General features: G+C 38.6%; 1 protein-coding gene across 1 annotated transcript in view; it reads right to left on the bottom strand.

Annotated features, from left to right (window-relative positions):
* Window positions 1-12,524, bottom strand: part of Dhx40 (DEAH-box helicase 40) — a 39,507-nt gene that overhangs the window by 11,085 nt on the left and 15,898 nt on the right. Inside the window, exons 9-12 of the mRNA XM_050119573.1 lie at window positions 9,424-9,510; window positions 9,105-9,287; window positions 7,052-7,132; window positions 5,358-5,531 (exon numbers count right to left, since the gene is read on the bottom strand). Coding sequence (XP_049975530.1) covers window positions 5,358-5,531; window positions 7,052-7,132; window positions 9,105-9,287; window positions 9,424-9,510 — 525 coding nt within the window. The remainder of the gene's footprint in view (window positions 1-5,357; window positions 5,532-7,051; window positions 7,133-9,104; window positions 9,288-9,423; window positions 9,511-12,524) is intronic.

Here is a 12,524-nt window from a genome sequence, read left to right as displayed (position 1 = left end):
AAAAAAAAAAAAAAAAAAGAAGAAGCTAACATATATGGCCTAATTTTTCTGTTCATTGTAGGCAATGCTACAAACCTTCAATTGGCCTACTATAGTCATTTACACACTGTCTCAGCCTCTTATGGAGACAGCAGCTTCATTCTGCAAGTTCAAAGTTGGTCTTGTCTATATGGTAAGTTTTAAACCAACTAAGGCTACACAGACTCTGTCTCAAAAAAACAAACAAATAAAAAATGCTAGGGAGATCAGTGGTATAGTGTTTGCCAAGCATGGGGACCTAAGTTTGATCCCCAGGATCCATATAATGAAAATAGACAAAATCTAAAGATTTAAATTAAATTACAATTTTAAATAATTTAATTTAAATTAAAATTTAAAAATTCAAATGTGGTAGTCTCTATTTGTAATGACAGTACTGGAGCGGGAGGCGGAAAGAGGTGGAACTTTGAGATTAACTGGCCAGTCAATCCAAGTTGGAGGCTGTGAGATTTTTTTTTTTTTTTAAGACAAGGTTTCTCTACAAAGCCCAGGCTATAGAACTCACTAAGTAGACCAGGCTGTCCTGGAACTCACAAAGGCATGCCTGTCTCTGACCCACCCAATGCTGGGATTAAAGGTATGTACCACCATACCCCACTCAGGGAGAATTCTTATCTCAAAAAAAAAAAAAAGAAGAAGAAGAAGGAAAAAATGGATAATGCTTGAAGAATGGCACCTGAAATTGTCCTCTGGCCTCCACACCCAAAAACATCTACACTTATACAAGCATATAGACACAGAGTCAAAGGAAAAGCCAAAACAAAGTCCATAGGTGGCACATACTTATAATTCCAGCACTTGGGAGGAAAAGGCAGGTGAATCTCTGTGAGAGCAAAGACAGCCTGGTCTACAAGGTTCAGCTGGCTACACAGTGAAACCCTGTCAAATCTCTTGGTTAATCTACTAAATAAATACATTAGAAACAATCATTATTTTTCAGGCATAATAGTTCACGCCTTTAATCCCAGTACTTGAGAGGCAGACAGAAATCTCTGATCTTTAGAGAGTTCCAGGCCAGTGGAGGCTACTCAGCGAGACTATGTTTCAAAAACAAAAACCTCATTATTCGCCATCACAAAACTGGAAAATGAAAACAAAGGAATACATAATACAGCGTATATGGTGCAAATGGTTCTGCAATACCAACTGTGGAAGAGGATATGTGCAATATAGTTCAAGCTACTTACAACAATAAATACAGTATTTATGGAATATTTATTTTAAGTACAACTATTTTAAGAGTAAGATTTGGCTGTTTTGTTTGTTTTTGAGATCACTATGTGGAGCGGGCTAGTTTCAAACTCAAAGAGATCCTCCTGCCTCTGCATCCCTAGTGCTGGGATTAAAGGTACTAAATTCCAGCTTGTTTCTTAATCATAAACTTGTTCAATAGCACAACAATTTTTTCCCAAGCATTTTTAAAGCTAAGCTAAATAAAAATATACAAAAGGCTCACACAAGAATTTACTCAAAGTATTTGCAATATTTTACTCATAAACACTAAACAAAAATAATACACATGTTCATAGACAGAATAATACATAATCAATTTATTATGTGTTCATACAGTAGAAACTACTCAACAAAAGACCAAAATACAGACACATAAATAAAACAATACAGATGAACTTCACATGGAGTAAGTTCACCAAAAGTCAAATACACACCCAAAATTGCATATTGTTTTTCTACTTGTAATTTCAAAAAAACTAACATTTAAAAAATATTCCAGCTGAGTGGTGGTGGTATGCGTTTTTATTCCCAGTACTCAAAAGGCAGAGGTAAGCAGATCTCTGTGAGTTCGATGCCAGCCTGGTCTAAAGAGTTCCAGGTCAACTGGATTTACACAAAGAAACCCTATCTAAAAAAAAAAAAAAAAAAAAAAAAAAAAAGAATGAATGAATAAATAATAAAAAAATTTAAATTCCAGAAAAGAAACCAACTTGGAGCCAGGCAGTGTTGGTGCACGCCTTTAATCCCAGCACTTGGGAGGCAGGGGCAGGCAGATCTCTGTGAGTTTAAGGCCAGCCTGGTCTACAGATCAAGTTATAGGACAGCCAAGGCTACAAAGAGAAACCCTGTCTTCTTTTATGTTGGGGTGTAAGGCACGCGCGCACATACTACATGTCACTCTGCAAATGGAGTTCATAGGACAATGTGTAGGAGTTTCCCCCTTCTACCCTGTGGATCCCAGAAATGAACTCAGGTTGTCAGTCTTGGTGGCAAGTGCTCACAACATAACTCAGTCATGTCACCAGTCCAAATCATTCTCTATCTTGATAGGGGTGCATGTTATATGGCTATATTCATTTCACAAAATTCACTGAATTATGGTAATGTGCATGCATTTCACTATATTTAAATTTTGCCTTTAAAATGTCAATGAAGACCTTCAAGATCACTTGATCTTGTCACCCAACCAGATTCTTTTTCTAGCCTTAACTATTGAACCCAATTAGTGTTGAACCCAATTTCCTGGTTTGCTACTGTTGTTTTTGTTTTGTTTTCTGGGAGAAGGTAAGAGAGTTTCAACCCAAAAACACACAGAGAAAGAGAGAGATGTTCATAAATTCACTACATAACCCAGGGTGGCCTCAAACGCCCAGAGGTCCTCCAATGTTGCCTTATAAAATGATGGGATTACAGGCATGTGATGGAGGAAGGTCATTGAACAATAAAGAAACTGCTTGGCTGGCCCTGATAGGTTAAAGCATAGGTGAGAGGAGTAAACAGAATAGAATTCTGGGAAGAAGAGGAAGTAAGGTCAGACTCTGCTCTGCTTCCAGAGAGACTCGACAGCTCTGCTCTCTGGAGCAGAGATGCCATGCTCCGCTCTCCCAATAGCTCTGCTCTCTGAGGCACACGCGATGAAGCTCTGACCCAAGATGGACATAGGTTAGAATCTTCCCGGTTAGCGCACCTTGGGGTGCTTACACATATTATTAGAAATGGGCTAGTCCAGGTGCGAGAATTAGCCTGTAAGGGCTAGAGTTCATGGGCCAAGCAGTCTTTAAATGAATACAGTTTGTGTGTTGTTATTTCGGGCATGAGCTAGCAGGCGGCCGGGGTGCTGGGGGACGCAGCCCCGCCACTCCTTATTTCAACAGGCATGCACCACTATAACTGGCTCTTTGGTTTTATAAATGAAAAACATGGGAGTCTGAGAAAGCTAGGCTCATAGTCAGGTAACAGAACAGTGAGAACACTCAACTCCTGACTTTCACTTCATACTCCCCGGTAATTCTGGAGTATCTTTAGGCTTGATACTCCCTAATGAAAGCCAATCAACATTATTTACTGCACATACTATTTAACTGAAGAAAGGGTTGCAATTGGGTATATTATGAGAATTAAAATTTGGGGGAAAAATTTGAGTAATTTTAAAATTTATTTTGTGTTTGTGCATGTTCATTTGCCAAGACACGTATGTGGTAGTCAGAGTATAACTTATGGGAATTAATTCTCTCCTTTCATCATGTTCTGAATTCTGAGGAACTCAGGATGTCAGGACAGGAGTGATGGCTCAGCAGTTAAGAGAATTACCTGGTTCTTTTCAGAAGCTACATGACAGCTCACAATTGTCTGTAACTCCAGTCCCAGAGGATCCAACCCCCACTTCTGACCTCAATAGGCTCCAAGAAAGCACATGGTGCACAGATAAACATGCAGACATAACACCCATACACATAAAAATGAATTAAAAAAAAAACCTCAGGACATCACACTTGGCAGCAAGTGCCTTAACTCAATGAGCCATTGTGCGGGCCTAAGAATCAAAATTTTGACAGTTAAAAATGAGGTCTATTTGGGGTAGGCAGAAAACTGATTCAATAACAGTACTTTTACAGAAAAATGTATCCACCATTATAATCATAGCAATGACAAATCCGTCTGGACCCAATAATCATAACCTACAAAAGGAAAGGCCAGTGGAGTACACAATCTATTGTTACAGCATTAGCTGAAGGTAAAAAGTTATATCTCTAGAAAAAACAAAGCCAACACATGTTAAACTGTCTCATACTGACACACCAAGAAACAAAGAAAAAAAAGGAAAATAAATAAGAACATGGAAACCTAAAAAACAATAAGAAAAGACCAATACTCTAAGGATAAAGGGCTAAACTACCTGTTCTTTTCATTCTAAGAAAACAAGTTAATATATTACTAATTTACCACTAAAGAACAAAGGTTCACCTTATTATCTAACTTTATCCGTGAAGGGAAATTAACTTTTAGCTAAGAATGTTATATACTCCCTATGCCAAACAACTAAGTTAAAGGATAACAAAATATAAAAACATTTACCCAGTTTCCCACTCCACAGCTATTTGGTAACCCCCTAAAAGACTCTGTGAATTACTGGAGACCAAAGTAAACAGCCAAATATCATGGACATGGTTAGAAGCTCCACAGGGTAAGATGGCGATTCTTCCTAACTTTACCAGGTCACACTGCAATCCTTTTATGGATTTCAACTGACTCTGCAGTTCACATGGAGAAGAAAACAGAGCAGCCAGGGCAGTGCTGAAGGGGAGGAACAAAGTCAGGAACTCCCTTATCTAACTACGTAAGAGTGCTCAACAAGTTCAGTCAACTGCTCTATAACAGAGAAACAAAGACATTTCAGCAGAGAAATGACAGTGTTTTGACAAATGATCTTGAAACAAATGTATACCCAACCATTATATGACAACATTATGAGAAAATCTAAATGGTCATAGTATGGAATGACCTCATTGATATACTACCAAGAGCACAAAAGAAAACAGTTATATTAGACTTCATTAAAATCAAAATCGTCTGTCTGCCAAAAGCAATTCCAAAACAATGAAAGGATAAATCAAAGACTTGAAGAAAACACTTAACAGCTGGGTAGTGTTGGCTAATACCTTCAATTCAAGACTTGGGAGGCAGAAGCGGCAGGATCTCTGTGAATTTAAGGTCAGCCTAGTCTACAGAGTGAGTTCCTGGACATTCAGGGCTATACAGAGAAACCCTGTCTCAGAAAAAAAAAAAAAAGACTTAACAAAATATATACTGGGGCAGATGAGGTGGTGCACACCTTTAATCCCAGCACTCAAGAGGCAGAAGCAGGCAGATCTGTGAATTCAAGTCAAGCCTAGTCTACAAGAAACCATTCCTTTTAATAAGTGGATAAACAAATTCCATATAGTAGAATGGAATACAATTTAGTGATAAAAAGAAATGAGCTATCATGCCACAAAAAGGGGGGAGGATTTACACACACACACACACACACACACACACACTAAATAAATAATAGATAAAATAATGTAATACAAAGAGAATCTTTAAAAATAAAGTGTTTACCAGGTCTGATGAAGACATTTTCCACAGACAGCATTGCTGCTATTGGAAGCAGTAAATCTTCACAATCAAGAGAAGCAGCCTTGATCACTGCACATGTCAGATGTGGGGGCAGAGGAAACTCCACCATAGATAAACCCAATCTCGTCACATGACCATTCCTTAAGAGAAAGAAAAAGTTCTTAGGACTTTGGGACAAAACAAATACAATGTTCATCATTCAGAATAAGTAAGATATAATTTAATTACTTAAACTCATCTCTAGAAAACCAATTCAAAGAATAAAACACCATGGTCACTGGTAAGAACAATGAAAAGTGGTTGGCCCACACCTTTGATTCTAGCACTTAGGAGGCAATAGTAGGCAGATCTCTGAGTTCCAGGACATCAGAGCTACACAAAGAAACCCTGTCTTGAAGAACAGCTAAAAATAAATAAATCCTCCATTATTACAAGTCTTACTTTTCTTTCCCTTTTCTTGTTGCATTCTTACTTATTAAATAATGAATGTGTGCGCACATAAAGCAGCACGTATGTTGGGGTCAGCAGATAACCTGTGGGGATGGTTTTCCTCTTCCACCTGTGGTCCCAGTGATCAGACTCAGGTCAGCCCAGATTATTTGTTTATTTGTTTATTTACTTATTTTTAATTTTTCAAGACAGAGTTTCTCTCTGTAACAGCTCTGGCTGTCCTGGAGCTCACTCTGTAAATCACATTGGCCTTGAACTCAAAGATCTGCCTGCCTCGGTCTCCTGGGTCCTGGGATTCAAGGCATGCACCACCACCACATGGCCCAGAAATTTTAATACATCCCCCTCAAAAAAACTACTCAATGAGATAGAAAACTGTAATATAAACATTCAACAGAGCAGAGATATTCTTGAAGAAATAAAGGGAAACCAATGATCAAACCTTACCTCAACATACAACCATGACAATGAAGTCTTAGCATTCTTACGTAGCTAGAATAATGCTCGGCATTGGGATGGTATTCAAAATTACTTGTTAACTAAAATCACATTTAAAAAGTGATTTAGTTTGGCTATTTATTTATTTATTGGTTTTTCGAGTCTGGGTTTCTCTGTAGCTTTGGAGCCTGTCCCGGAACTAGCTCTTGTAGACCAGGCTGGTCTCGAACTCACAGAAATCCACCTGCCTCTGCCTCCCGAGTGCTGGCATTAAAGATGTGCGCCACCACTGCCCGGCTTAGTTTGGCTTTTTAAAATAAACTTTCATTTCTTCTCCTCGTTTACAGAGTTTTGGAGATTTTATTTGTTTGTTTTTTGGTTTTGGTTTTTTTAGGCAAAGCCTCTCAAGGCTGGTTTCAAATGCCATACTACAGCCTCAGGCTCCCAGATACAGGCACACACTTTCATTTCTAGCTACAGGAAAATGTCTTTACAGTTCAGTATTTGAGAACTGTGATAAAGACTAAGGACAGATTTTAATATCATGTAAAACAATTCATTCACATTGAAAACAATTCCTTTCTATTTCTGAAGAAAGACTTAGAATCTTTTTTTAAATAACAAATCAAAAAAAAGCCAGGCACAAAACTCATGCCTGTAATTCTAGTACTTGAGAAGTTGAGGCGTGAGGATTATAGTCAAGGTCAGCATGGACTACTACATAGCTACAAACAAAATAAGACTAACAATATGTTTGTATTATATTATATACCTGTCGATAGCATCACACTGATAAAGCTGTTTAAGTGCTTCCAAAATAAGTCTCTCATTAGGCGGGTCCAAATATGGAAACCTGTGTGTTTAAATGAGATAGGAAAAAGTCAAGATTATTCACAGCAGGATTTAAGACACACTTGATAGAAATTTCCTTAAAAAGTTTTACTTATCCACTTCATTTTCTTTCATTTTGTTTTGTGGACAAGGTATCTTTTTACATAGCCCTAGTTGTCCTGAACTCAACCAAGACAGTCTCAAACTCACAAACACAGCAATGTCTCTGCCTCCCAAGTGCTGGGGCTAGAGGTGTGCTTTACCATGCCCTGCCTCCATTTTTCAAGTCCTCTCCCTGAAAACATTCTAGCACCATGGTCAGCATTCAAAAAGAGGAAATTTTTGCTTTTCTGGAATCACATTCCTCTCATTCAAAACATACCTCATTCTCCTTGGCTGGAATACTCCCATCTTTTCTCTTTATCTTTTTTCGAGACAGGGTTTCTCTGTTGCTTTGGAGCCTGTCCTGTAACTAGCTCTTGTAGAACTGACAGAGATCTGCCTGCCTCTGCCTCCTGAGTGTTGGGAGTAAAGGGTGTGCCACTACTTAATCATGATTCTGGACTTGTACTTTGTAGCCAATCACTTTCTCTTCTACAGGTCATGACAGTTTACAAAATGGTTACAAAATAGAGAAAAGTGTCAACAAGATGGATCAGTTTTGGCGCTTTTCATCAAGCCTGACAATATGAGCTCTATCTCCAAGATTCCATGATGGAAGAGAACTGACTCCTCCAAGTTGTCTTCTGAACTCCCCATGCACACATATGTGCGTGTGCACACACACAATTTAAATAAAGAGGAAAAAATAACTGAAAGTGGCTGAAAATTTCAAGTTATCTAATAGTAACTCAGTGCTAGCTTTGATTTCAAAGAGACCTACCTGCTTCTGCCTTCAAAGAGGTAAAATTAAAGGTGTGCACCACCATGCCTGGTCTCCCAACCCTCTTATTTTAATTACAAGAAAAGGGCTATGACGATAAAGTGCTACCACACCAGGCTTACACCTGGTTTCTTTCTTCTTTTTCTTTCCCTTTTGGTCTTACTCAAGATAGAGTTCTGCTGTGTATTCCACACTGGCTATGGCCTCCCAGCAGTCTTTCCACCTTAGCTCTCCTGGTACTATGATTACAGTATGTGCTCTGACAGTACATGCCTATAATCCTACCACATTATATAGCAAGTTTAAAGCCAGCCTGAAAGACATGAGATCCTCAAAAAACATCAATGGGATCTGGAAAGATGGATCAGACATTAAGAGCATGTGTTGCTCTTACAGAGGCCCATGTTTGGTTCCCAGAACCAACATGTGGCTCACAATCACCTATAACTCCAGTTCCAAAAATATCCTGCTTCATGGAAAAGTCTGCCAGCTGCTATGGGCCTGTAGGCAGAAGATGGATGCCCCAATGGTACAGAAGAACTTTGGGTGACTGTCCGGGCAGCAAGATGTCTTTGTCAATTCTAGAGTTTTAGCCAGGCGGTGGTGGCGCACGCCTTTAATCCCAGCACTCGGGAGGCAGAGGCAGGCGGATCTCTGTGAGTTTGAGGCCAGCCTGGTCCACAGGGCTAGTTCTAGGACAGGCTCCAAAGCTACAGAGAAACCCTGTCTCGAAAAAAAAAAAAAAATCAAAAAACTTGAAAGCAAGTATTAGTTTAACACTGTTTACTTCTAGATTCCTCAATCTTAAATGATAACAATTTGAGGCTGATGAAAATGTTCCGATATCTGACAGTGGTAAGGATCATATAACATGTGAATCTACTAACAACAATTTGAACTGCACACTTTAAAATGGCTAAAATACGGAGTTCTGTTTTAGGTAAATTAATATTTTTGGTTTAGTTTAATAGCAACCAACAAGAGAACAAACCCTGGAAATAGATTAGTCTCAATTCCCAGGAACACATTAGTCAAAAAGTGAAACTGATTTCTGAGACATAACCAGGCTTCTTCCACTCTAGCCACATGGCTTTCGAGGTCGCCCACATACCTTATGACATCATGGATGGCAAGGCACTTTAATGTCAGAACTACAGATGTCAAACTAGTTCTCTTAATCTCTGGGATCACATGATCAGGCATACACTGGTTCCAAAAATCTTTACTATAAATCCGAAAGCATTTTCCTGAGGCAGTCCTGCCAGCTCGGCCACTTCGCTGTAATGCTTCACTTCTACAAAAGAAAACAAAAATAGTCCCCAAATGTTTTGTGGGTTTGCCAAGTAATTTACTTCCGATATTCAAACAAGTAGAAATACTTTAATCAGCTAGTTGTTCTTTGAATTTAAAAGCTTGATAAAGAGACTTACTTTGAAATAGGAACCACCTCCAGGATGTCCAACCCTAATCTGGGGTTGTGATTCAACTGCTTCACAAAGCCTCCATCCACTACATATCTAAGAGAATGAAAGCAAGTTAAATATCTAGAAATAAGGGGAGATGCATTAATTTTTACTTTATGTGTATAGGTGTTTTCCCATGTGAATTACTGTGCACCACATGCATGTCTGTTGCCCACCAAGGCAAGAAGAGGGCTACCAGTAGATCTCCTAGAAATGGAGTTACAGACAGTTGGCAGGCACCAAATAGGTGCTGGGAATCACACCTAAGCCCTCTGGAAGTGTAGCCAGTGCTCTTCACCACTCGGCTATCTCTCCAGCCCCCAAACTTGTCCATTTTAACCACTTCAGGGTCTCCTTTTCTACCGCAGTTACTGCACTATTTATGTTAAATATAAAAAGGAGATGATTTGGAGATAGTAAAGGCACATGCCAAAATCCTGATAACCTGAGTTCAATCTTTGGAACCAGGATGGTACAAGGCAAGAACCAACACACACAAGTGCGCACACACACACACACACACACACACACACAAACACAGAGTATGTTAAATAATATAAATGAATGTTAAAAAAAGAAAGAAAACAAAAAAGTTGAAAGTCAAGAAATGGAACCATCATCATACATAGTTGATGACAAAGTAAAGTCTTCGCAAACTAATGGTGGTAAAGCCAATGAAGGAAACATTTTGGCAATTCTTCAGAAAGCTAAAATAGAATTACCATGTGTTCTAGCAATTCCATTCCTAAGTACAGATACAAAGGTACCAAAAGAATATACAAACATTTGTAGATCACTATTCATACCAGAAGTAATAACAAAAACCAAGAAAGTAAAAATTCACCAAATTGTTCATTAAAACCTTACAGAATGGAGACTAGAGAGATAGCTCAGTAGTTTCTCTTATAGATAAACTCACACAGTGGCTCATAACCACCTGTAACTCTTGTCCAAGAGGATCCTGCAGCCTTCTGGCCTCCACAGACACTGCATGCATCTGATGTACAGACATAAATACAGGCAAAAAACCCATACACATAAAAAAAAATCATTTGAAAAAAAACCCTAACAGATTCAGAGCCAGCAAGATGGCTCAGTGGTAAAGTACCTGCTTAATAGACATGGGGTTTGTTTTATTTTGAGTGAACAATATTTGGGAACTAGATAGAGGTAGTACTTAAACAAAACTGTAAATGTATGAAATTTAAATTTTTTTTCCATTTTTAAATTTATTAAAACAGGGTTCACACTGAGCTCTGAACTGTTGTAACAGATTCAAAATCTAATTCTTTAGCATCCCGTTTTAAGCCACTGTATAACAAGTTGGGTAAAAAGTTAGGAATAGCACCAAGTCTATCATTTTACTAAACAACGGAAAATATACAATTACAGAAGTCAATGTACTCTACTGCTCTAACCCTTTAGAGAAATCGCTATTTTTTATTTAAAATTTTAAGTATCTATTTGTATTTTATTTTTGATACAAGGTTTTACTGTATGGCCAAAGCTGACTCTGTAGTCACTACGTGTACCTTAAGATGGCCTCAAACTCAAGATCTCCCGGCCTCTGTTTCCTGAGTGCTGGAATTACAGATACACTACAATCCAACATACCTGAATAAGAAATCATTATTTTTATTTTTATTTACTTTTTTAAAATTTGTTTTTCGAGACAGGGTTTCTCTATGTAGCCTTGGCTGTCCCAGAACTCAATCTGTAAACTAGGCTGGCCTTGAACTCACAGAGATCTGTCTGTCTCTGTCTCCTGAGTGTTATTTGTTTTGCCTCTTTGTATATATGTACACCATATGAAGGCACTGTCCACAGAAGACAGAAGATGGCATCAGAACCTCTGGAACTGGAGGACCATACAGTTTTGAGTAGCCATGGATGCTGGGAACCAAAACCAGGTCCCCTGCGAGTACAAGTGCTCTTTTAAATCTCTGTCTCTTTCTGCATGTACACATGTGTTCATGCCTCTGTGTGTGTGTGTGTGTGTGTGTGTGTGTGTGTGTGTGTGTACGTACATGGTTTACCTGCAGGCATGTCTGTATACCACATATGTGCCTGAGGCCTTCAGAAGCCAGAAAGGGGCACTGTATCCCATGGAACTGGAGTCACAGGTGGTTGTGAGTTGCTATGTGGGAGTTAGGAACTGAGCCTGCGTGCTCTGGAAGAACAGCATGCTTAATTGCTGAGCTAACTATCCAGCCCATAATCATTATTTGTTTTTTTTTTAAGTAGAAGAAATGTAATTTCTCTTTACTCATTCACCCAGAAGAAATATAATTTGAGTCTTAGAGACTGTGACCTAGCCGTTGTGTGGCAGGCAGTATGACTTAGTGAAAGATATAAAATAGATAAAGTATCAGAAAGGGACATAGCTTAGAAGCCTGAAGAATTTCACATTAGCTATGACTATGGAATTGAACTTTCCAGGTGATTCTCTACTAATTTTACTCAAAATCTGACTGCCTTATTGAGTACATCCAAAAGCAATAGGAACTTGCACCATAATTCAACTCCACAAGAAAGTGAAAGAAACACTCCCTCCAGATAAAACTACCAAATTGGGCTGGGGACAAAAAGGTGTATCAAACCATGTAAGGTTTGATAATGGCAGCTAGAAAAGCAGCTGGCTAAAACCCTATGAAGCACTATAAATAATCTTGTATTTAGGAAGAAAAGGCTTCAATTTAACAAGTAATTAATTAAAAAGATTACACAATTCAGAGTGTATTTCCTACTCCACTTCTCACTCAAAGCAATCAGTAATTATAAAATATGGAAGGTGAGCTAGGTGTGGTGGTACATACCTTTAGTCACAGCACCTGGGAGGCAAAGGCAGGAAGATCTCTGGAGTTTGAAATCAGCCTGATCTACATAGTGAGTTCCAGGGCAGCCAGGTTTACACAGTGATATTCTTTAAAGAAATATAAAAACAAACACAAGAAAGGTGAGAATAAGTTAAGAACATTAAAAAGAGGTTGAAGAGATGGCTTAGCAGCAGTTAGGAGCAGTGGCTATACATTCATGGGCATTCTAATCCTAGCACCCATGTAGCAAGC

Source organism: Alexandromys fortis, unplaced genomic scaffold (genome assembly GCF_014885135.2).
Source record: "Alexandromys fortis isolate MF-2015 unplaced genomic scaffold, M_Fortis_MF-2015_v1.1 scaffold_173, whole genome shotgun sequence".
Lineage (NCBI taxonomy): Eukaryota > Metazoa > Chordata > Mammalia > Rodentia > Cricetidae > Alexandromys > Alexandromys fortis.
The sequence above is the reverse complement of the archived record's forward strand: the minus strand, read 5'-3'. Positions and strand labels throughout refer to the sequence as shown.